Genomic DNA, 27,616 nt, shown 5'->3' with positions numbered 1-27,616 from the left:
CGAGCACACTAGGGACCCGCCTTCACACCCACCTTCATAAAACTCTAACCAGCAAAATCACTGCGACTCTGTATCATACCTGATTTTAAGCATCATCATCATCATCATAGAAACCAAAATAGGGGGAAAAAGAGCCAACGAATCACCATCATCATCATTAAATTTTATCATACTGGAAATGATCCTCATCCTACATGTACTAACAACGTCAACAAAAATAATCCGCTTACACAGCCATAACATATTACTAGCACGCAAGGTGCTATCGTCCAATGTAGTGAGTATGCATGTACTATCACAGTGCCTATTATCCAATGTCGTGTTTCGTTTCGTTGCTGTCCTGCTGCTGCATGGTGATAATCACATCGACCAATGCCACGCTTTTACTAACTAACTAGTGCTTTGTTTACTCTGGCAATTCGTATCAAAAACTAATGTGTATGTGTATGCTAGCTGCATTGCTGCTCTGTGTTGCTAGCTACAATACAGTTGAGAAAACAAACGGCTACCTGTTGCGTGTGAATGAGCTCGGTGCTGTAAACACCTAAAAAGACTGCTCATGACAGGACTGTCAGCGTGAGCTCTTCCTTGATGCTCTCGACGATGAGAAGCGACGTTTCCTTGCAGCTCTTGCCTTCTAGGTTGTGGCTATTGATGGCGACCAGTTGATCTCCGCGGTGCAGCTGTCCGTTAGTATCGGCTGCACCACCACTGACCACTTCCTTGATGTAGATTGGGAAATCGGTGCCGCCCTCGTCACGACCACCCACTATGCTGAAACCGTAGCCTGCATCGGATTTCAGCAGCGTCACCGTGCGAAACTCACTTTGAAAAACGAGAAACACAATGATGAAAACAGCCAGGAATAAGACAATGCAATAGTACAAAGTAGCGAAGGCAAGATAGTCAAGTAGTACAGATTGTACGTGATTGTGTACAGATAGTGAGATACAATGCACAACCAACTGAGTATTAAAGATGCTTACAAACTAATATACTTCTTTTTGAAGTAGTCTTACACAAACTTGAGATTCCCACTGTACTCGACGGCTAATGAAGTTTGCAGGAGATCAAATCCGGTCCGCAAGTACATTGTTGTATTCTGGATGTCAGCAGCAATAGCATCAATGAAGATAGAGCCAGGACCCGCTCAGCCGACGTGTGTGTGTGTGTGTGTGTGTGTGTGTGTGTGTGTGTGTGTGTGTGTGTGTGTGTGTGTGTGTGTGTGTGTGTGTGTGTGTGTGTGTGCAGGAATACTGACACCTATTTAGGCTATTTTAAAGGCACTAACCTTTCTCGCCTGTCCTGCTGTGCAATCTTTTGGGATGTCTTGCCTGGGTCAATGGTGGTCAGGCTGGTGTCTCGCACTACTAGCATGACAACCTCCTCAGCAGAGGCACGCAGCAAGTTGACCACTTGCTCGCGCGTCATGGCCAGCACTTTCTCGTTGTTCACCTCCAGTACACGATCGCCGACCTACACACACACACGATGGCATGACACAATCAACCAGTGCATGACACAATCAACCAGTGCATGACACAATCAACCAGTGCATGACACAATCAACCAGTGCATGACACAATCAACCAGTGCATGACACAATCAACCAGTGCATGACACAATCAACCAGTGCATGACACAATCAACCAGTGCATGACACAATCAACCAGTGCATGACACAATCAACCAGTGCATGACACAATCAACCAGTGCATGACACAATCAACCAGTGCATGACACAATCAACCAGTGCATGACACAATCAACCAGTGCATGACACAATCAACCAGTGCATGACACAATCAACCAGTGCATGACACAATCAACCAGTGCATGACACAATCAACCAGTGCATGACACAATCAACCAGTGCATGACGTCATCAACCAGTGCATGACGTCATCAACCAGTGCATGACGTCAACACATGGCATACTAGTAGCTTGAAAATTCCGGTAACCTGCTCATGAAAGAAAAGGGGATTTGTCAACTGACAACCGCTCTATTCAGTTGCTATTCACAATCTGCGCATGTGCTGCAACTCTTGAATAGAGCGGTTGTCAGTTGACAAACCCCCTTTTCTTTCACATTGCAGTTGTGTGATGTCCACAATTTCCTTATTGGAAGCTGTGTTTGGTTATGGCCAGACAGGACTTGGCATACATGCTTACAACCCCCACATCACACTCCGCAGACGAACGGCACAGGCCCTGATGACCTACTGTATTGTCCGGACTGTTAACGTGAGGCAAGCAAGTAAGAATGCCTGATCCGTCGCAAGAAAGAATTTGATAAGACGCACACCATACCGGATGCAAAACTAAAGGTTTCTCACTAGTCAATGAGTGTCCGCCACATCTCTCTTGCATTAGCACCATGTACAATGCCCACATTAGCACCATGTACAATGCGCACATTGGCACTATACTACGCTACAGTGCAAGTCATGTACAGTACACCGACTATGCAGTGTACACACATGCCACCTTAATGACTCACTTGCAAGACTTGACAACAGGAATCAATGTGGAGTGGAGGTGCACCCAGACAACGCACATGCCCACATTGTGTACACGTACACTCATCCCACATGATGACCTTGTTGGAATGCACAGTCACTACTCCCCACTCTTCCCCAGCCCTGTTCTCCCTAACACAGAGTGCGGTTAGACTGTTTTCACAGCCATGTTAGCTCCCTCAATTTTAGCTCATTTTCTTCCTGTTGAGCTTTTGTTTATTTTGCCCGTACAAGAGGCTTGGGTACATTGAAAAACAAACAAAACAAACACAGAGTACGGTACAGTCTGACCTCGCTTATCCGGTCCTCTTTCATCCGGATCCCTCGCCATCCGGAAAAAGCGTTGATTTCCGATTTACAGCATATGACATGCATACATACTGTGTGTGTGTTCCATTATCCGGTTCCTTAGCCTATGCGGATATTTTTTGTGGAAAACGGATGTGTGCGGTTAAGCGAGGTCTGACTGTACCTGGATATTCTTGGTGGCAGCTGCTGGTCCCTCTGGCTGTACACCGGCAATGAAGATAGGAACGTCACCAGCAGCACTGCCCACACCACCGGCAATGCTCATGCCAAGACTCTGTCCGGCTTTGCGCTGGATCACCACACGACGGGGCTCGTCCCCCTCTTCCCTCTCAACACCTGTGAACGAGATAGTGTGCAAGACACACACATGTACACACACATGCGCACGTACGCACGCACGCACACACACACTCGCAGGAGTAAGACAAGGGAAGTGACTAACCAAACTATCTACAGTTACAGACAATGACATCTACATTCTATAATACCAGAATACACGTGCACAGTGCACACCAGAAATACCCATACACGCCCCCCCCCCCCCACACACACACACACAATGTGTGTGTGGGGGGGGGGGGGGGCGTGTATGGGTAAGCAATCATGTCATGATTGCTACCTTTCAGTACACACATACATGCACGCGTGAGCAAACACACACGCACACGCATACACAGACATGGACAGGCACTTGCCTTCTCGCTGCGTCTGGTCCAGAGTTAGACTGCGGAGTGCACCCATTGGTGGTGGTTTCTTGGCTGCAGATTCAGCAGCAGCAGGTGTTGGTTTAACGGGTGATGTTGCGGCACTGACTGCTGCACTACCGCTGGATGGCTGTACGACAAGAACCACTGTGCCCTGAGCAGACTGCACAGCGAATAGGCAACAGCAAAGGCACAGAAGGTGTCACTTTGAGTTTGGAGAAGGATTTCACAGGGGACTCCAACTATTACTTTCTCACAACACCCATATAGGTAGCTGTCAATGACAGTACTTGAAGTAGTAACGTGTGTACTATTGCGTTTGCTGGCAATCCTAGTTTTTTATGATTCCTTTCAAAGATTCAAGGATGCTAAAGTAGCTTCGACATGCTCCAAACGACCAGCCTTCATACCTTCATCGCTGTTACCGCTTGGGACTGGACAGCTTCAGACATGTCCACACCGTTCACTGACATGATGCGACTGCCCGCCTTCAAGCGGCCATCTTTGTATGCCACACCGTCCATCACCTGAATGAGAGCAGAGTGAGTACATAGCAAGTACACACTACAGAGTGAGTACAGACTACAGAGAGAGTACCGACTACAGAGAGAGTACCGACTACAGAGAGAGTACCGACTACAGAGAGAGTACCGACTACAGAGTGAGTACAGACTACAGAGTGTGTACAGACTACAGAGCGAGTACCGACTACAGAGCGAGTACGGACTACAGAGTGAGTACGGACTACAGAGTGAGTACAGACTACAGAGTGTGTACAGACTACAGAGCGAGTACCGACTACAGAGTGAGTACCGACTACAGAGTGAGTACGGACTACAGAGTGAGTACGGACTACAGAGTGAGTACGGACTACAGAGTGTGTACACACTACAGAGTGAGTGCAGACTACAGAGCGAGTACGGAGTGACTACAGACTACAGAGCAACTATGACTACAGGGTGAGTACATATATTCATGGGATAGGCATGCACATGCACACCACCATCATGACCACTGCAACATTGGGAAGCTGTTGTCCTCCTTGCAAGTAAACCAGAATACGAGCTTGGAGCAGTCAAATGTCGATGTCATTATGAATTGCCATAGGCACATTTGATAGTGCTGATGTCCCCTACATGTGTGAAGTTCAAAAAAAGTTATTTTCTGATGGCACGTGTGACATAACGTTTTCTTACCACATCAGCCACGAAAATAGCCCGTTTGCCCTCCACCGTCCTACACAGTATACATACACATGCGGACACACATACACACACGGACACACACACACACACACACACACACACACACACAAATAAGATACATGGCAAGGCCAGGACAGTTGCCAGCATGCCAGGCAGAACATATCCTTGCCAGCGACACAAAGCAACAACACAATGACAACAAAGCATTCAAAAACACTGTACCTCAGTGCTAGAATGCACATGTACCCATACATCACACATTGTGAAAAGGCAAGTCACTTGTGATACGTACGGATTGGCTCGCTCCACAATACTGATACCGAGGCCTCTGCCGGTCGGCTTGACCAACTCAATCGTTTGTAGCTCTGCGTGGATAGGAACATGCACAGGCACACGCACACACATAGACACACACAGACACACATACACACAGCAGCAGGATTGTCAATTCGACGACAACTCTCCAAAACTCTGCATAGCAGGAGATGCAACATAATGGACTTGTACGACAATTCATTCACAAGCACTCTTTTTTTCGCAAAAACAACCCTACCTTCCATACTGGGTCCACTTGAGCTTGATGGTGCTGGAGATGTGGGTGGTGATAGAAGAAGGCCAGGTGGCAACGTACCCAGCACAAGCTTCACTTCACCCTTTGCCTCCTTCAGCAAACCGATGGCCTGTTGAGAATGTTCACACAGTGGTGGTAAGACAGCACAGAGCAGATCATGAATAGTCCATGTACTGCTCTCTACTACACTAGTGTGGCAGTACATTCAAGTGACTGCTACACTGCTACACTGCTACACTGCTACTCTCAACACAAGAATTCTTTGCTAGACTCAAACATGAGCATACTCCATACAGCAGATGAATTGTTGACTGATCACCAAGAGGCTTTCAGAACAACACCAACATCAGCACCAGCATCAGTGGCAAACATGATCACTATCTGTCCCAGCAATGGCAGTCTGGACTGCATCTACCCCAGGAACAGCATGTGCCAGCTGTCTATTGTCACAGTCACCTTCACAGTCCCAGCCCCAGTCACAGCCCCAGCCCCAGTCACAGCCCCAGTCCCAGTCACAGCCCCAGTCCCAGTCACAGCCCCAGTCCCAGTCACAGCCCCAGTCCCAGTCACAGCCCCAGCCAAAGTCACAATCTGACACAAGACAAGACTACCTACGGATATCTACGAATATCTAGGTGTTCTGCTCAAAAAGAGAGAGAGAGAGAGTGTGCTGTGTCCTCAACTAACCTGTGCGTATGTCAGCTCTAGTGTTGATTGGCCATTAATCTCCAGGACATGATCACCACGTCGAATACGCGCATTCTAAACACACAAGATCGACAACAGATAGTTTGATGAATACAGAGGTTGACAAACTGAGAACCAGTCAGACACACAGTTGTACACATGAAGCCAAGAGAGTAGAGGCTGATTGAGAATCATGCAATGAGTACATGTGGCTAGTAGTGTAGCGTATTTTCAATGTCTACTGTATGCGTACCTGTGATGTCACTGAGCCCGCGGTGATGGATTTGATGAACAAGATCTTCTCGTCTGTCCTGTGCTTACTGATCGCCATGCCCAGGCTACCTGAAGCAGGCTGTAAGCAGCGCACACGGGAATACACACACACACACACACACACACACACACACACACACACACACACACACACACACACACACACACACACACACACACACACACACATACACATAAACACACACACACAGCAGAAAGGCATCAGACTGACTGATCAGATTGTGTGAAACAGAGAGATCATGACAATATCAGATCATGATAAGAAAGCAGCAGCAGCAGGCACAATGTAGCTTACCTTGACCAGTGTCACTTCTCTCAGCTCGTCTGTGGTCAGCTTCAGCTTGGCTACAGGCGCACGGTTGATGGCCGGGGATGCAGATGGTGTGACAGGCTTGGGCTTCCTGTTGTGTCACAGAACAGTAGAAGACAGACGTAGACATCCACAGACATCGGATGCAAACAGATACATGTCTGTACGGCGAGAGTATCAGTCAATACATTCCACTCTGAGAAGGTTTAGAGTTGTTGATCCTCATCCTCAACAGCACCTATTGCATCCTCAACAGCACCCATTGCATCATCTACAGCACTGCACAATGAGAAACTCGGGCAGCACTGACTGTATGTACTTTATGTCATGCTCATGTGTCTCCATGGTAACACACACACACACACACACACACACACACACACACACACACACACACACACACACACACACACACGCGCACATACACATACACACACACATACACATACACATACACACATTCATACACACACACATACTTGCACACACAAACACACGTGCACACACGAACACACGTGCACACACGAACACATGAACACACACGAACACATGAACACACACACACACACACGTGCACACATGTACAAACACAAACAGGTCCATTCGAGCCTCTGCCACATAGACCACGTGCCCAGACTAGTTGCATCCACACAGCATACATGTATGCTATATACATGCACACAGTGTACATGTACAGTGTGTGCATGTACAGTGTATACCGTGTAAGTATGTGTGTATTACCTGGCAATGATGGTAACCATCTTGGCTGGAGCATTTCTCATGAACTCAGACAACTGAGCATGCGACAGATGCAGCGTCTCCGTTCCATTCACCTACACAGCACAGCAGCAGCAACCAGAGCAGTGTCAGAAACTCGGCTTGATAGCATAGCCAGCTCGTCCTAACACGGTGGTAACCTTAGTAACCCTGGTAACCTTGGCTACACAGGGCTTGGCATGTACAGAGAGAAAGCGAAAGTGAGACATGCACATTGGCTGCTAGAGGATGAGTACGGGTAGAAGTTGATAATGTCCAGGGTACTCTATGCAGCCATACAGCATTACCACATGATCATCACTTGTGTCTACTAGGTGTGATACTCACTGTGACAACAACAACAACAACAACAACAACAATAACAACAAGCTAGGTGCCTAGCTACAGCTGGAGCTACTGCTCGCCGCCGCCGCCGCGTACTTTGAGACACGCTCGTTTGTAACATGGGCACTGCAATGTCCGAAGTCACACATTATCTACTTGGTCACAAGGCAAGGAGTATAGACACGTACGTCCACAAGAACATCATTGATCTCCAGCTTTCCTACAGCATTGCTGCCCTCACGGATGTCACCAACAACGATATTGCCTCCTTCAGACGCTAATCCCAACCCTGCAGCAGTGAACATCAGTAGAAGCAGCAGAGTACACATGTCAGCGATTACAAGTTGAATCCAATTATAGATCACACCCCCCATTTTCAAGTCTATCGTATATTTTCATTGTGTTCACTTGAGCAAGAAGTCAAACTTGACTTTAAGTTGCACCTCCTTCTTCAAACTTGGGGTTCCCCACCCCCCACCCCCCTTCCTCAACCTTGGGGTTGTAGAGGGGTTATTCCATTACAGCGTTGAGTATACAACTTGTATCCGTGGAAATACAGTAATCTCTGTAAGCACAATTAGAGCAGTGCAGTGCAAAGGCGAAGGACTAGCAGAACTAGTGTACATACACACATACATCTTAACACGAACACACCTGAACTACTTCCTACACATCCTTGTTCATCACATTATGGGAGAAGAGTACCATCGGAATCGTGAAGGAAATGCAACGTAATCAATTACGATGAAAGACGTTACAAGAGCACTCAATGTCTCGGAATTTCGAATACCCATCCACACATGCCTGCTCACACAAGCGGTGTTGCACACGTGCACACACGCTCACACGAGTGGTATTGCACACGAACACACGCACACGCAAGACTCACCAAGTCCTTGATCGCCCTTCAAGAGCTCGACGAGTTTGAACTCATAGCCGGGAAACGTCTCCTTGTACTTCTCCTGAGCAGCAGCTACAACAATTGCCAAAAACAACAGCAGCAGTAAGTGAGCGTTTGCTCAAGGTACTTGCAAACACACTATCAATGCATACCCGGCCAACATGGACGGTAGGGAATTGCAGTCAGTGAAGGGGCTGTAACTGTTACATTCATAGCATGCATTCCTGTCATGATCCACTTTGCAAAGCCATAATCATCAACACTCATTCAGACACAGGGTCAGAAAGAAATACAAATCTCCTTGAAGTACTAGCCAGAGGTCAAGCAGTTATGCAATTAGTGCCACCACAAACGACAGAGGAACGCCTCCAAGAAACAAGTGTACAGTTCGAGCTATACATGTTAAATTGTTTGGGTTTTTTAGTTGCATTTCTATTTATTGATCACGATGGTATTTTTGCCCGCACAAGAGGCTTGTTGTTGGCAGGATGATCATACCACCACAGGACATTCCCAAATGGGGTAGGAGACCGGGATGGGGGGGGGGGGGGGGGGGGGGGAGAGAATCGGCAATGCAACAGCTGGCAGTAGCCAATCAACAGCCAGTTTACACGTACAACAGATGCTCCCCAATACCAAGGCAAGACTATTGCCACGCACATGAGGATATCATCTGTTGTTCAGGTCACTTTGACTTTGATCCAGGCTTCAGTCACTATGGGGATTCCCCTTAGTATGGTGGCGAGGAGGAGGGGTATAACCCAGGCTTTCAAGCAGGGGTGAAACGTGTACATCCGGCAGACGGGTACTCGCTCGTTTGTCTGAGGCTCGATAGCCTATAGCCTAGGGAGCACTCCATAGATTTTCTGTGCATGTGATACATTGCTGGTAACAGTCCTGCCTTGCATGCATAGTGCACAACTGCCTGCTACTAGTACTGACTACAAGATTACTCTACATCTATCCTGTCACATGTGCAAGACTTAGTACAGGCAGACAGAGTGCTGCACAGGACTCTGGTCACCTGTTAGCTGATAAGCCTAAAAGCTAGTTATAATCACTTTACATGACTGTCTTGTGTTTCCCATGCATGCTACCAGTGTATACTCCGTACTTCTTTGCTAGTTACACCATCATACAGTCATGTACATGTTACCAGAACTATTTTTGTCTGCTGTGTGCCAACTGATACTTCTGTACCCTCCCCCCCCCCCCATTTTCTGCCAACCAAGGTCTTCCCTGAGGAAAGTCATGTCCTTGATTGTTGAGTGTGTATTCCTTCTCCATACTTTCTACATCCGGCTTACACCAAAGATATTCCATTGCCATTGTCAAAGTATTGACATTGTCAGAAGTGAATGAAGACAAAATTAATGAAGCCTTCAGAAGAGTTGAGAAATTTGTGCTGGATGAATTCCTTTTTCCTTTTTTATCCTTTCAGCCAGTACATGTGTGACTTGAAAATAAATTAATTACTATCGAGTACTCGGTAGCTCGCTCGATAGTTTGAATGCTCGCTCGATAGCTTAAAATGATACACTCGCTTCACCCCTGGAACTTTCAAACCAGGTGGGACAATGAAATCAGCAGGACTGATGTACTGTGATGGACTGTGTGATGGACTGTGTGATGGACTGTGTGATGGACTGTGTGATGGACTGTGTGATGGACTGTGTGATGGACTGTGTGATGGACTGTGTGATGGACTGTGTGATGGACTGTGTGATGGACTGTGTGATAGACTGTGTGATGGACTGTGTGATGGACCGCAATGGACCTGCACACCCGTGGCGTAGGTGTAAGTTAGGCTCAATATCACACCAACAAGCAGCAAGCAAGCAGAGCTTGTTGCCAGCGGTGCAGAGCAATTGCGTGCGTGGATATCCAGAGATATGGCGGCGGATGCATGTTAGTGCAATTGTGTAACAGCATTAACTAAGCAATGTGGAGGAGTGAAGCCACATGTATGTTGGTATACGATAATCATTTAGGAATTAGTAAGTTAGCAATACAGTTGGGAATAGAACGCAAGTAGATAGAAGCATGCAGCATTGCAGCTAACCCAATGTCGCTGTTTGTTCAGAATTGGCATCCTGATTGGCAGCGTCCAGCCGCTCCTGTTCCTCTCGTTTCAAACGTTCCTTGCGGGACTCCCTCACGGTGGCCGGAAGGGTTTGCAGCACCAGAGTGACAGGATTGCTGGCCGCACGAATAGCTTCCACCGCCTCCTGGTGCGAAGCATTCTCCAGACTGACCTCGCCAACCTAACACAGTGTACACATACGCATGCACGTGCACACACGGACACACACACACGGACACACGCACATGAACACATGCACACGCGGACACAACCACACCGGTAAAACCATTTGTCACTGCACATAGCGGGCATGTAGCTGAAACATACTTCTTGACCTGTTCTTGACACTGTACATACTCTCAATGTCCACACAAGGTACATGTACATGCGGCCACGTCACACCACACTCTCAGCCAGTGCAATGTCACAGTATTAATGTTTCTAGATCGAATAAGTCACTCAAACCAACGGACGTGACAGTCACAAACATGTAAAACACACACGCACACACACACACACACACGCACACACACACGCACACATACACACACACGCGCGCGCACACACACACACACACACACACACACACACACACACAAGGCCATAGCCTACCTTCAGCAGGCGGTCCCCAGACTTCAGTTGGGACGAGGCACCGGCAGGACTGTCGGGCAGTACATGCTTGATGAATATGCCCTTGACGCGTGTCATGGTGCCGTCCTCGTCTTCAATCTCGGTGTTGCCACCGACGATGCTGATGCCGAGACCTCCGGACGGCATGCGCGGCACTTCCACCGTGATTGGATCGCTGTACACACTCAGACGCGGCAGTCGCGGGCTGCTCGTGTTGGACTTGCTGCTGCTTGCTGACAGGCCACCTTTGCTAGCAGCAGAGGCGGCGACGCCTGTGGCTGCAATGGCTGCGGCACCCTCACCGGATGATGACACTGCACACACCAACATGATCCAATGGAAACTGAAATAGCTACTTGAGTAGTAGCTACACAATATCACGATAATGCTAGTAATAGCTACTTCAGCCCAGGATTTAAAAAGAAGGAATTAAGGTCAACAACTTACACGACTGGATCTCTTAGAGGCACCACTGCAGAGCATACATAGACAATTCCATGGGAATATATTGTACCATACCGGAGTTATGAGGCCACACCGTTGGTACGCAATTGTCAGAGACCATGCATGCAATTGTACGAGGAGGGATGGCATAGAAGTGGGATTCTCCGAGCTCATGAATATCATGCAAAAAACACAACACGACATTTTGGATTCTCGGTGTTGTTAGAGGGTGATGGGGAGACAATGGTAGATGCTGGATGGGATGTGATCCTCCTTGACGACGTATTCAAATAGTTAGCTCCTGCTCAACCGCATCCACCGTCTCAGCATAAGAAACAGTAGCGGTCATGGATTGATCGGATTCGCAAGCAAAACGTCTGCTGGCTCCGTCACCATGGTTATGCCAAGTCCTTCAAGTAGTGCACTTCAACAGTCGACTTCACCCGCTGGGTGAACGGCTAAACCGGCTAAGGAGAAGAACGAACTAAGATGTTGCGACATCGGCGGTAAGTTGTGAAGAAAATGTCTGCTCCAAACGTTGCACTTTCTTCACTACGGAGGAGAACCTTACCATGAACCCATCTAAACTAATCCGAGGATGCTGAACACGATGGTGACACGGTCTGCTTGACATGCAAGGTAGCGGAGATGCTGGAAATACACTTTGAAAACTAAAAATACTGGGTGATATCAGAAAAATGATGAACCATGACATGTGACACACCATTGGAAGGCTATTCATCTATGCTTGCCCATCATGCAAAATCGAAGGTGCTTGGCACACAAAAAATATCATGTAGCCAGGCGCAGAACCTGAAGAGAAAACTTGTGCCATGCACACCACCCATGTACCATACATCCGGCCGCACAACAAAGGATTTCGGGCTTTGGGTCACGTGATTGAAGTCACAACTACCAATTTGTAGCATCCGCTATTATGCACGGCACGACTAAAGAACTTCTAGAACACGAGTCGCATTGTTCAAACTGATACACGAGTAGGTAGGTCTGCATTATTTACGAGTATCCGTGGCACTCTCGTTCAAACTTACCATCCCCTACTGCAATGCCATGACGGGGTCCTGGAACAAACGTCACGCTGCACACACACAAGGAAAAAATACGATGGGCAAGCATATAATTATTGCGATACGAACAGAGACTCGGCTGTAGAGAAATGCTGAGCCATGTGGTGTGTTCAGCGTGTATACGGGCACGACGGTGTTGTTAGGATCACAGACAGGACACACAGGAAACACAGGTTTTTCGGTACACGTAGTTGTAGTTGGTGCGAGTTGAAACTTGCCAGGCACAGTGATGCCTATGTACAAGCTAGTACAGCACATGTACTGGTCTGGTATGCAACAAAGTGTCCAGTGTTCTGTGTACATGCAGTCTAGTACTTATAGTGCACTGTACACTGTCACGAGCTAGCATGTGAATCCTGCTGTACTGCTGTACTGCTGTACTGCTGTACTGCTACTTACAGCATGTGTGACTCACTGCTGTACTGCTACTTACAGCATGTGTGACTCACTGCTGTACTGCTACTTACAGCATGTGTGACTCACTGCTGTACTGCTACTTACAGCATGTGTGACTCACTGCGACTTGCATTGCGAAGGGCAGCCCTGAAAGTCACACAAGGATACACACGTACACGTACATGTACACACACACACACACACACACACACACACACACACACACACACACACACACACACACACACACACACACACACACACACACACACACACACACACACACACACACACACACACACACACACACACACACACACACACACACACACACACACACACACACACACACACACACACACACACACAGAAGGGCAATGGAATATTCGATCAAGTCATTTCCAAAATGTATCATGGAAAGCCGGAAAGATACACTAAAAAAGGAGACGATGTGTGCACACACCACATCACCACATTTTGTGCAATAACTACACAAGAGCAGCCGCGAGCCGACAAAGAAGAGAGCATTACCTGGCAAGGCTGGGAGAGGTGTGCTCCAGCTTGACATGGTTGACGGCCACCAAGCGGTCACCAACGGCCAAGCGTCCATCCTTGGCAATCATACCATTCCTCAGCACGGCCTTCACCAACACACCGTCCCTACCACGCTCCACATCAACATCCAGGCCTGCAGAACCAGGTGTTAATAAGAACAGAAACCAAAGCAATATTGTTCCTAAAAGGAAGTCCTTGACGAGACAAGACCCCAGTGCAACAATCTTTGGAGAAAATAATATGAAAACCAAGGGCAAATACGCTATAATGAGGGTAGTGTAATGTCTTTAGTCAATGCAGCTAAGAAAAGGTGACCACATGGTCGTGGAAACAAAGATAGCCACGGCTGACATGCACACGCACGCATGCACACACAGACACAGACAGACACACACAGACACACACACCTTGACCTTGATACACGTTGCCTTGATAGGTTACACGGTCCCCGTCAGGGGAGAGGGGTGGAAGAGGCTGAGGAGCAGCACTTTTGATGGCGCACTAGATGGTGACGTAGTCGGAACGTCCTTTGGCAAGGGCACTCAAACGGGAAGTCGGCCCTTTCCGACACTGTCCTACACACACGCACACGCACAGAAGGAAATAGTCTTACCTAGCTCCATATCAGCATAGTCGACCGGTACACTGATGGTCTGTGAATCAGTTGTCTCCACCTAACAGAGCAAGCGCACACAAGCACACAGACAGACAGACAGACAGACAGACAGACAGACAGACAGACAGACAGACAGACAGGCAGGCAGACAGGCAGACAGGCAGACAGGCAGACAGGCAGACAGGCAGACAGGCAGACAGGCAGACAGGCAGACAGGCAGACAGACAGACAGACAGACAGACAGACAGACAGACAGACAGACAGACAGACAGACAGACAGACAGACAGACAGACAGACATGCAGCAAAGTAGAGCACACTGTTATACTACACACAAACACTCACCCACCCACACAAACCCACACAAATACAAACACAAACATACAAACAAACACAAATACAACCAAACAAACACAAACACTCACCGTGCTGGATGATTCAGACTGCGTTTCCACCGGATCGGCAATGCGAAGGTACACTTTACCCTGCGGCTGGTCTTTGAGAATGGGCAGCGCCTGGTCCAGTGACATTCCCTTCAAGTCCTTGCCGTTGACATGCAACAACTTCTGATTCTCTCTCAACACACCATAGGCGACAGACTTAGGGACAACAGCTCGGATCAACACAATCAGCTCATCCTCATTGTCCGGGTGCTACAGAAAGGTGAGAATGGGCAGAGAAACAGGTGGTACATGTATAGCCATTAGCCAGTGCTGGGGCATTCAACTAGTGAAAAACTAACACTTGCACAAGGTCTCACTGGAACCGACATGGAGAACTGTCCACAACAATTGCACTTCAATGATAATACCAGGCAGAACTGATCACTCCTGAAAAAAAGGAGGGATAGATGCAAGCATGAATAGATAAGTCAACGGACACGTATGTTCACAAACACAAACACACACACGCACACATGCACCCCTCCCCCTCGTACCATATAGTCGAGAATACTGAATCCCAGCCTTCCAGTCTCGTCCTTAGTCAAGGTGACATCACGCGGCTCGTGCCACGCCTGCACTGGAGAGCGCACCTTCTTGTTCGAACTTGCTGCTTCGGGGGTGGGTGTTGGCGTGGCTGCAGCTGCCACTGCTGCTGCTGCAGCCACTGTGGCTACCTCAGAGCCAGTTGCTTCTTTCTCCGGCCGTGCAATGACAAGACGGAATTTCGGCGGCGCCTGGCGTAAAAAGTCAACGGCTTGATCATGATCGCAGGCGGTCAGGTCATTGCAACCAGTCTGAAGTTAGGTACAGAAACACCGACATGTACACACACAAACACACACACACACATACACACACACACACCATGTACCATCATGCATACGCCCCTCGCAAGAGAAGCACGCAAATCTGCAAATGCACTGGATGTGCACCCACAGATTATCTCTTATAGCAACGATAGCGAACAAGATCTGAATGAGACGGATCAAGACTTGCGCCAGATAACTGTCTAATCCACACAACTGGCGAAGCCATGTGAATCGACCACCAATGCACACCTCGTCTACACCACACGGAGTACATCGGCATAAAACAGCCAAGACAGTTACCTATGCACACCCTACACTTGCTGGGGTAACCAGTATAGACAGCACGCTGCTTTAGACAGCACACACACACACACACACACACACACACACACGCACAGCGCACATGTAAGCACACACACACCATCAGATAACCTTTCTGACACGACGTGCACCAACTTCAGAGCACTAAGCCATGCATGCAGACAAGAGATAACAACATTCACAACACCTGGGCCATAGCACAGGGATTTCAGGTGCTCCAGGCAAATAGGGCGCATGTACTTGACGGGAACGACGGACTTATTGACAAATACAACAATTTCCACTTATTGGGCGGGTGAACTGAATTTGACATACCCAGGCTGCACCGGCCGAATCAAATGCCACGACCCTGTACATAGCTAGTCTTCATGCAGCATCATAGCTTAGACATACCTCAAGCAGACGGTCGCCATCTTGTAAGAGCCCGCTGCGTGCTACAGCACCTTCGGGGTTGATCATACATACTACGTGTGTGCGCTGACTGTTCTCTGTGCAGCGCACACAAAGAGTGTCATGTACATGCAACACACACAATAAATACGGTGGAGGTGCACACACACACACAAACACACACACACACACACACACACACACACACACACACACACACACGCACGCACGCACGCACGCACGCACGCACGCACACACACACACTCACGCACACACGCACGCACGCACACACACACGCACGCACATACACACACAGTGCTGGGTGGTGCTTGGTTGTCGCGCGTTGCGTTTTCGACCAGTGTGGTGAGGCGAGTCTCGCGTGCCTCAGCCGCTTTCATCTGCTGCTGCATCAAGGCGAGCAGGGATACGATTTCAGCACTGATTGGGGAAATTCCAGGTTCCGCCATCACGACAATTCTACAAATTCTACAACTACAAGACACTTCTGCTACACGATCGATCGTTTGAAGATAAAAGGCTACAGAATTCACGGACAACTACAGGCTGTCAAATATTCCGTACTCAGGTTACTAGTAGTTCACTGCGCCATGTTAGGTTCGGTAGACAAGAGACAAGTAGTTTATTGGTTAGAATATACGAAGTAGAAAAACTGATAAGATTCAATCTGTAAACGACAGAGAAGACCTTCAAAGATATGCGTGCGTGCATACACAGTAGAGCTAAAGTTGTACGGCATTACGTCATAACATAACACACACAGACAAACGTACCTCCCTCGCCGCGGCCTTCAATACCCATGCCAAGACCGCCAGTGTCGGGGTCCTTCTCCAGCCTCACAACCTGCACACAAGAACAAACACGTACGAGGTATCTACCCGCTGTAGACTAGATACCCAATGCAGGAGACAGCTAACGGTGTCAGGCCTCACTAGTGCAAACGACGAGCTAAAATGGAACCGTACTGCCAGTCATGACAAGAGACACGGACGTTCAATGTACTAGTGCAGAAATATTTACAACAAGCCAAGAAGAGACGGCAGCCATAGCCTTAAAAACGACAACTACCACCCTGCTTTTATGAACAGAAACAGCGTCAGAGAGAACACACGTTAGTGACGTTACAGCATTGACGATGTGATGCAGTGCAACCAGCACAGTGTTCGCTTATGTTCCCACGCAAGTATTCTTACCAGAACCTTCTCCCAGGGCAAAATGCGAGGCTGCCATTTCGCAATAAGCTCTGAAGACAAAGAAGCAGACAGACAACCAGTGCAAACAAGTGCAAGCCAGCATGACTCATCTACACATAGAGGCCCAACTCAGGCATCAACTCACACCGAAATCCATCAGCAGCAATAGTACAAGAAACGTTTGCAGATAACGTCAAGGCGATCAGAGAAAGAGGAGCACGCAAAGAGAGGAAGAATGTTGATGAAGACACCGTCCGAGTCCTTACCTTCGTCACTGGGGCTTTCACGTACTGGATGCAAACCAGCTGCAGGAAACAAACACACAAGCACACAACTGTCAGATGAAAGAATTGACACTTCAAACGATGGCAGTTCACAGGCATACACATGACCCGAAGCACATACACATGCAAGCACAAGAAAATGGATGTGGGAAATAAATTCAAAAAACGATTGGAGATGCAATGGAGTTGTGAGACATGCTCATGCTAGTAGCAGGTCTGGTGGTATGGTGGTATGCTGCAGGTCTGGTGGTCTGGTGGTATGCTGCAGGTCTGGTGGTCTGGTGGTATGCTTCAGACCACCGCTGAAGTTACCCACAGCAGTAGCAGCAGCACCACCACCACCACCAAAAGCAGCAACAGCACCACCACCACCACCACCACCACCACCACCAACAGCAGCAGCAGCACCACCACCACAACCAGCACCAGCGGTAATGTCCCACCTGGGATGCGGAGCCGTCTCTTCAGCTTCAACAGGGTTTTCCTCTGCGTTGCCTTCAACAGCTTCAGGGACTGACCATTCGACTTATCCACCAAGGACTGGCCATCCACCTAACCGTACACAAATACAAAACAATGTAGGAATCAAAACAGACAATTTACCCAACTACGAATTAGTAAATCCAGCCTTAGACAGGCACATGCCCCATGCTCAGGCTGCTCACACCTTGCACATGCCCCATGCTCAGGCTGCTCACACCTTGCACATGCCCCATGCTCAGGCTGCTCACACCTTGCACAATACCCATCTACATGTAGCAACTTGTAACACATTTCTTAGGACTTCTGCAGAACCTTTTTCATTTGTACTTCGTTGGAGTTCACGTTGCTGTAAAACTTCAACCAGTACAATACTGCCGGCCGCTTAGCAAACATACTGTATCGAACCAGGTGAGGGCGACAAGCTAACTATTAGGGTGTGAATATCTGTAAGAAAGCATAGGGTATGTTGGAATACAGAAGTTGGTGTGCACAGCAACACACCTCAACAATCTGATCGAGCGGGTGAACGTCACAATCCGCTGCTGACGATCCCGGAATGACATGCTTCACAAATATACCCTGTACGTCTGTACCAACAACACACACAATGTGCCAACATGCACACATACACATACACACACACACACACACACACACACACACACACACACACACACACACACACACGCACACACACACACACACACGCACACACACACGCACACACACACACACGCACGCACACACACACACACACACACGCACACACGCACACACACACACACACACACACACACGCACACACACACACGCACACACATACACACACACACACACATACACACACATATACACACAGAAACACACACACATACTATTACATCCATCAAAGAAATCAATTACTAAGTAGTCCATATCCATTGGTAGTGAATAGCAACAGATAGAGAGAACAAGTTCAAACCTGAGTTCTATACAAGTCTGTCAGACCTATACACATAACAACGACAACAGATTTGATAGGGAATCCGAATGGACCTCGTGCATAGCAATTCAACAATACCAGGAGAACGGTATTCACGATATCGCAATAATTTTTTTAATTTCACGGTTTGCGGGACACTCGGCTAGAGACCGACCTTTCCGCATCCGTAGGAACGCCACCACCCGTCAAGGATCAAGGCACAGATGTAGCACCTAAAGCGGTGGGAGCTGAGTACATTAGACCTACCACCAAAGTGGTCAAAAGAACGACAAAAGGCGACAATCCCATTGGCTGCATCGATTCTTCCCCAACCTATGATATGGCAATAGGCTTGTAACAGTGCGTTTAGTATTTACCTCCAGTGCCTACATAAGCGGCAATGGTCAGTCCCAGACCAGTGGTACCCTTCTCCAGTTCTACCGTGATGATCTCAGATGTCACCTCGCCATCGGCCTCCTGAGAAAGAAGACAAAACACCAATACGGCCATAGTTGAGGAGATCTCACACACAGTCAGTGCACATGTATTCAACAATAACATACACACTACTTACTGTAAATCATGAATATGTAACGAACAAGTAAATCTAACGAGTTAACGAGCAAAGATTTATCGTTATTTTAAAATTCGTTACCAAAAGTCGTATGATTTGGGCCTCGCACGATTGAAATCGATCATTTCACATTATGGCATGCAGCGCGTGTTCAACGGATCGTAACTCAGTCAATTCTCAATGGAATTCAACAATCAAAAGATCTAGATGATAGCAGAGACGCTCAGCAGTCGGCTCAAACAATTCCGAAGTCTCTCAGATGATTTTTGACGAAGCCGCAGGAGATCGTTAATTTGAATATGATACGCTCTTACGCTGGATAAATTTCATTTTCTTTATTCTCCTGACATCGAGGTATACTGTGATGGACTACAATGAATGTCCTTGACGAGCATTCCTAGTATTATTGCATCTGTCTGAGAAAATCGTTAACTTTTCAAACCGTTAAAACCTTCGAAAATCAGAAAATCGTCAACTTTGCGGGTCGTTGAGCCGCGCCAAGCTAAAAAGTGGCTTAGCGTTTTGCCAACAAATCGAGAAAATCACCAAAACGTCACAGTCGGCAAAATTCTACTCGAGCGCAGTCGCGAAAATATTCACTTTCGAGCACTCTTTGAACCTTTCAAGTAAAAATAGTTTGCAAGTGGAGAAGAAGAAAGAGGCCTTTTATTTTTGAGCAACACTTCTTCAGTGTTCCCTCTTTCATCGTTGTGGGGATTTCTTGCCCCTGCCAGAGATCGTAATGGAGCGTTCTGGAGAATGTGGAGGTGAGCAGGATGACACTCTGTCTCCGTGTGCGCCCAACCCCACTTGACGAGGAAGATTCGCTCATTCATAGTGGCCGTGTTTCTCATCGTGGCCACGACTAGAGCGGCTAGTATAGCTATGGGAAGACGTGTACAAGCCGTCCGACTATCATTCTGACAAGCTGCCTAGTGAGTTGGCTCTTGCTGCGATGTTTCACTTTGTTTCGGCACCTTCAAATGTTCATGACGTGGCGTACTGTATTCCAAAATTTCCTCATTTCAAGGCCAATGGTGCCACACGACGAAGCGACGAATTGACTCTACCTGTAAGCATTATCGTGGTGCCTTCTACTACTACCTGCACCAGGGAAGGAGAATGACATGGACTAGGACGGACAAGGAATCAGTGCCGCTTTTTAGCGATGTGCTGTCTGCTGGACCTACACGTACGTGCAAGGGACGGATGGAGCTGGATCTCTGGCACAACACTACGAGCTACATGAAAGGATTAATTCATGTTGGCATAGGTGATCGGAGAGAGTAACGGACTGTCTTGGTAAGACTTAGATGCGACGTATCCCAGCCCAGCGAAAATATAGTCACAGACTCACAACATCATTGAAGGATATGAAAATCCGTGTTGCGAGAAGAAATGACATGAGATACATAGATCAATTATTTATTCTTTCTTTGGATCTTCTAATTAGAACACAAATGCTTGTTCTTCTTGTATTGCTTCCACACCTGCTAAGCTTTGTCTTCACTTGGTGTCCCATGATTTTGGGAGTTTGGGCCAGTCTTCAAATCCTTAGTGTCATTGATACCAGGTATGCTGTGACATGTGCGCAATGTATACGTATTTATGGCACATATACATTTCAGATGGGCACCAAAATTTTCCTGATGGAAGTTGGATAGGTAGACATCACTTTGGCATGGAAAAAGAAATTTCCAAAAATTATGCCTAAGGCCAAGTAAAAAAAAAAGCTAGATGATCGTCCCCGTCCGCCCCAGTTTTTGTCAGCGCCCCAAGAAATATTTTATTTTTTAAATCGTGAGTTTTACTATATGGACCACATACTACTAGTATATCACAACGTCAGTATCGATCTGCTGAAGAAAGAAAAAGAAAAAAAGAAAAAAAAAGAAAAAAAGAGAAAAAAAACCTTGATGTTGTTGTGTACACTGTGTGCATGAGAGGGTAAAAAGTAAAAAAATAAAAATAAAATCCTCCCGCCCTCCCCGATTTTTCCAAAAAAAAGGACGATCATCTAGTAATTTTTTTTACTCGGCCTAAGCCACCTTTTTGCTTGGCTCGGCTCATATGATTTACAGTATGCATGCGTGTACATGCACAAACACGCACATGCACACACGCGCACATGCACACACACACACATATATATATATACACACACACCACACACACACACATACACACACACGTTACCTTTCTCATCAGCTCAGCCATAGGATCCTGGCCAGTGACAAGACGAGCAATCTTCACGTTGACATCCGTTCCAGAATCATTCAACAGCTGCTGCACTTGATGAAACGACATCTTGGTTACGGTCTTCTTATTGATCTCAAGAATACGATCATCAACCTGAATACGACCATCCTGGACGGCATGAAGAACACAGTCACAGATTCATATTGCCACTACATGTATATCATGGTATATATATGCAATGTACTGTAGAGGGGACGGTTTCAAATAGGACACCGGTTGCAAACCGGAACGGACTCAATATTCACTTTCTCTCTTGGTATTTTGATTAGAAAACATAATGTCACAGTGAGACTACGATGTGTTATACTCCGAGCCAAAATTTCATGGCTCTGCGATGACCAGAAGCGCCATATCAAGCAGGTGAGTTTTTGACGTGTTGCTTCGCACTGCGACTTGAGTTTTACGACTTTCGAAAAATCAACTTCTTGTCGCAGGTAAACAGCGGCTCGCCTCTCGCCAATAAAGCACCGCATACCAATCAAAACTAACGGAAGCACACACAAGGCTTATTGTTACTCTGTACTGGCTGTCGTGGAGCGATAGCAATTACCTAATTTCAGACCCAGAGTGAATTTGACGGGCACTCTAAAACGTGTCCGGTTTGAAGCCACCTCTGATTTGAACTTTTTTGAAGCGAAAAATTGGGCAACTTGGAGGCAATGGGTCAACACAAAGGAGTGGCTCAGTTCGATTGACTCTGGCCCCAGAGCAAACTTCAACATGCCAGTTTACTTCCACAAACATATTTCGAGTGAAAAATCAACGCTGATGATCGGTTTGGGTCTATACAAATTTGGCTGTCAAAACGTCCCGGTATCGAGCCGTCTCCTCTACATGCATTCCTGTGCCTGTTCATAGTCTACATACTAGATACACCTATCAGGCGCACACACACACGCACGCGTGCGCACACACACACACACGCACACACACACACACACGCACACACTGTGAACAAAACCAGGTCTTCAACAGCTGACCGGGCCCTACAAAATCCTCCAACATCCTCCAACATCCTAGCCCCCTGGGCTCCACAAACTGTCACACACAATAGTACAACAAGAGATAATGCAGTCACTTCCTTACCTGATACGCCAGTCCACCAGGAGCAATACTCGCTACAATAACATCGTTGGGATCAGGGCCGGGCCGGATGGTGAAGCCCAAGTCGTCACTTGCATTGGCGCGAGACAGACTAACTGACTCGAGGTGCCGCCAATAGCCACCCTACAGTCACACACACACACACACACACACACACATACACACACACACACACACACACACACACACACACACACACAAGACAAATACGGCGCAGAACTGGTCATTGTCTCACTCAGCCAGTGCTAGCTAGCTAGCAGCTAGCACCAGTCCTGCCGAGCCCGGTGGTCCCACTGTTAAGCTTGATCAGATTCCTATACATGAACCATACATGAACCATACACGCACTGCAGCACTCCACACCCAACACGCACTGTAGCACTCCATACCCAACGCGCACAGCTGTACTCCATACACAACAAGTAGCAGCTAACAGGGGCTGAATGCATCCACAAAAATAACCGGTGACGACGTGAAAATGAGCGCCAAACAATAATTGCACTGTGTTGACAAGTGGCTGGCAGCATTTAACAACCCAACCCACCAACTAATGATATAACGACACAGGAAGTGGTAACAACAATTTCTCTGGAAGCTGCAAAGTGTTACTTTGGCTAAGCCGGGATGAGAACGGAATTTATACGTCTTCACGTCATGTATATGTACCTGAATTGGCTTTGCCGGCCCAAAATTCAAGCGATCACCAGGCAATGTCCACACCTCCACCACGCACATACATACCACGCACAGAGTATGAATTAGTTTGTTTTGCTTCCAATAAGGAGTACAATCTAGTCATGATTGTATACAGTCAACTTCGCGTATAACGACACTCGGCGGGGCATCAGAAAAGTGTCCTTATTCGCGAAGTGTCGTTATACCCGAAGTCCCATTGTATGTATTACAGTTGGATGGGACTTTGCTCTGGGCATGGAAATTCTGTCGTTATTCGCGAATTGTCGTTATATCCGCAGTCGTTATTAGCGAAGTTGACTGTACATGTAAGACTGAAGTAGTCCCACCCGGTCGAGTGTTCACTGTGCAGTGTCGTTACAGCTTCTGTCAAATAACTATTTACGACAAATTTTCTAGATAACACCTACACAAGAGAGATTGGAAGCTGTGTCGCAACTCTTGAGTTTCACGTATTACTACGATCATCAGATAACACCTAGAAAATTTGATAATATTCATATTAAAGTCTGAAGAAACAATTGACCACCGGGACTCAAAGCAGGGACGTTTGCTATAGGCCAGCGACAGTCTAACCACTGAAATATGGTGCAGCTGATAAAAGTGATAATATTATGAAAATAAAAAAGTTTTTGCCATGCACTCATGTTCACTGGACGACCAGTAGAACAACACACATTATGCATTGCTATTAGTGCTAGCACTAGCAGTACCTCAGAGAGCGGAGAGTCGGCAACAGATGGCGGTCGTCTCGCCATCCACAGATCAATGACTCCAGTGGATCCCTGCAGCGCTGCCACCGCGTCCTTGTGCGCGTCAGGACCCTTGCCGACGACAGTCGTACCCACTGCCACCACGCGATCGCCAGCCACAAGGTTGCCCTCTCTGTAAAAATCCACCATACACACCCACACACATTCATACACACACACAATCATGCACACATTCACACATAGCAGTCACATACACAGTATGCCAACATCACCACTATCAACTCACACCCCACACAACAATACAGGTAGTCCTCAAGTCACACGACCATAATTTCAGTCACATGCCAATGCTGATGTCACATGATCATATCTCTAAAGGTCACGTGATCAAATGACCGTATTTAGGTCACATGATCAACTGCACAACACAGCATAACTAACATAACTTACAGCGCATCACTAGTACCGGGGAAGACATCCTTCACTAGCACACCACCTTGCGTTGCTGCCAGGCCAAAGCCCAGGGGATGTTCGGGTCCCTTGTCCAGACGAACACGATACACCTCACTGCCGTCCGCTTCCGACGCCACCGTCGTGTCAAAATCGTCCGGATACTCGGGCTCTAGATGATACACCAAACACAGGTTACATCAACAACAGCATACAGGAAAACCTCAGTTTAAACCTGTCAATGCGACCAGTCTGGTAAGGCGACCACCTGTCCAATTAGACCACTACAACCAGGACCAAGGGATGAGATTTCCAGTCAACTGACCCTGGATAAGGAGACCACCTGTACACGGGGACAACATTTGTAAGGTCCCTTGAGCAGTCATCTTAGACAGGTTTCACTGAACATAGTATTACGTTGCATGCATACACTGCCAATATTTTCCAAAATTTCGGCAATAGACCAATGTAACAAGCAGTTTTTGGCAATTGCCCAAGGTCATGAACGAACAGACTTCCCCGGCAACACTTACACACTCCATGATTGGCCATCAGCAAAACAAGACCGCATCAAAGTAAAGTGACAAAATCGGAGACATTTGCCGAGATGCGGTGAGCATACTACATGATACCCCACCCAACTCACCCACAACATCAAAGAGCTGTTGTATCTCCGGCGCGGGGGACTCGTTTCGTTCCTGTATCTTGGACGGGACGGTAAGCTCCTTCAGGGTGGCCGACTTGAACACGTCAATGAGCTCCATGATCTCAGCTTCTCCATTGGTATCATTAGCCGCCACCATGCGGCTGTGCAGCTTGCGCAGCAGAGCCAAATGCTCGTTTGCCTCATCTGTAGATCAGAGTGGGAAATCATAAGGAGATGCTAGCCTTAAATCGTGCATTGCACTGAGACGGACAGTCTCCAGAATCAGCAGCATGGCTCCAGCAGTCTTAGAGAGTATTCTACAGGATTAGGATATGTGACAACACCATTGTGTGCCGAAGAGTGCTATGCACTATGCAGTCACACTGCCCGTGGCTGGGTGTGTGTGGACTTGAGATTGGCCAACCGCAAGCGCGGACACACACGTACACACACACACACGTACGCACCACGTTCACGGGCAACGCCTGTGATTTTCAAGAATTTCATTTGCAAGCATCCATCTACAGTTGAACATCGATTATCCGACCACCTCTGGGCAGACAACTGTCAGGCGGTGTTCAGATAAGGCAAATGTTCCGGATAAGAAAACACACTGTAAATACATGTACATGTACATTGTAAATAGAATAGAGTGCTACTTTTCAAAATTTTCGTATTTTTTGAATGGCTCACTACATGCACAGTGCGTACTCTACGGCACGTGCGCCCAAAAAAACTGTTACGGATAATCGAATGGTCGGATAGTCGATGTGCGGATAATCGATGTTCAACTGTCCTGGCAACGGCTGCCAAATATTTAAATCCGTCCACATGATCGTACACCATGGACGTGGTACACAGCTGGTCCGCTCCCTGCCATAGCACAGTCACTGTGCACTACTCCCTGTCATAGACAGTGCTGTACAAAGTTCAAACGCAGTACAGACAGACAGTGACTGTAGATCTACATGACTGTACTGACTGAGTGTCACTGTCAGTCCTGAGACTGAGTGAGTGGCTATGTCACATAGTACAGTATGATTGTGCAGACACGGAAGATAAACAGGAACGCGGAGCCGGAGGTCACTCATACCAAAGGCAAAGGAAATCCAAACGTTCACTGCAACTTCAGGTCCTGGCCTTAGGCTTAGCTGCTAGGCCTAGGCTATAGGCCATTGTAGACGCACCATACCATGTCTAATAACTGCCAATGCTGGATTTTCTCATTCGGCTCAACATAATAATAATTATGTTATTGTACAACGCGTTACACCCACTACACTGTAAAGGCAAACAGCAAAGTATTGCATTTTCTGTAGTCCGGCAGTGCTGTTGTCTTCTCGACCTTGGTCTGCTGTCGGAGAAGCTACAAACACTGAAACAGCGAGTCCGCAGCGAGGACGCCTACTTTCCAGTTCCCAAGATTTCACGCGCCTCAATTCAACTCACCTTGCCCTATGTCGAGTTGAGGCATTCTGGACTTTGCACCGGCTTTGCAAGAACCCGACCAAAAACTGCACGAAACCTTTCAGCTTCACTAGCAACTACACCCTACAGCGGAGTGCACAGGGGACGACAAGACAGCGGTTAAAAGTCTGAAGCGGCCCACAAACAGCAGATTGAAGAAATGAGTTCCAACAGGTTCTCCTCAGGTGGTTTTGTAGGGAAGAAAAGCGGCGAAAACGGTGTTTACGGACAAGCTGTTGACTGCAGCGACAGTGGAATGTTTTGGAGAGAAGATGTCGCCAGCACGGACGCCAACTAACCTGGCGCAGATAACACTCGTAGATCTACTCAGCAGCAGTCCAAGCTCGCATTTGCAAAGAAGTTGCCTACCTCCTACATGTAAACGAGCGCTAAAC

The 27,616-nt window shown here is 47.5% G+C and overlaps 1 protein-coding gene across 3 annotated transcripts; it reads right to left on the bottom strand.

Annotated features, from left to right (window-relative positions):
• Positions 1-37: 37 nt before the first annotated feature.
• Positions 38-27,609, bottom strand: LOC135813853 (multiple PDZ domain protein-like). 3 transcript variants are annotated; one of them, XM_065326874.1, is made up of 36 exons: positions 27,521-27,609; positions 27,204-27,305; positions 25,755-25,958; positions 25,109-25,280; positions 24,659-24,830; positions 23,235-23,375; positions 22,086-22,256; positions 19,693-19,792; positions 18,856-18,941; positions 18,315-18,423; positions 17,854-17,892; positions 17,588-17,637; positions 17,168-17,237; positions 16,380-16,474; positions 15,351-15,650; positions 14,839-15,066; positions 14,412-14,472; positions 13,775-13,931; positions 13,349-13,390; positions 12,812-12,858; positions 11,298-11,629; positions 10,665-10,866; positions 8,591-8,674; positions 7,890-7,990; positions 7,342-7,433; positions 6,586-6,691; positions 6,250-6,348; positions 5,997-6,071; positions 5,292-5,418; positions 5,031-5,103; positions 4,730-4,769; positions 3,944-4,060; positions 3,525-3,696; positions 2,993-3,165; positions 1,292-1,476; positions 38-825 (listed from the first exon to the last, which is right to left on the bottom strand). In XM_065326874.1, exons 2-36 carry the CDS (start codon positions 27,226-27,228, stop codon positions 558-560), a joined length of 4,515 nt encoding a protein of 1,504 aa, XP_065182946.1. In that variant the 5' UTR covers positions 27,229-27,305; positions 27,521-27,609; the 3' UTR covers positions 38-557. The 3 variants fall into 3 exon arrangements, with proteins under 3 accessions (XP_065182946.1, XP_065182947.1, XP_065182945.1); XM_065326875.1 differs by having other exon boundaries at positions 15,351-15,492; positions 15,529-15,650; positions 27,204-27,607; XM_065326873.1 differs by having other exon boundaries at positions 27,204-27,607.
• Positions 27,610-27,616: the final 7 nt, after the last annotated feature.

This window comes from Sycon ciliatum, chromosome 4 (genome assembly GCF_964019385.1).
Source record: "Sycon ciliatum chromosome 4, ocSycCili1.1, whole genome shotgun sequence".
Classification (NCBI taxonomy): domain Eukaryota; kingdom Metazoa; phylum Porifera; class Calcarea; order Leucosolenida; family Sycettidae; genus Sycon; species Sycon ciliatum.
This window is presented reverse-complemented; position numbering and strand designations above follow the sequence as displayed.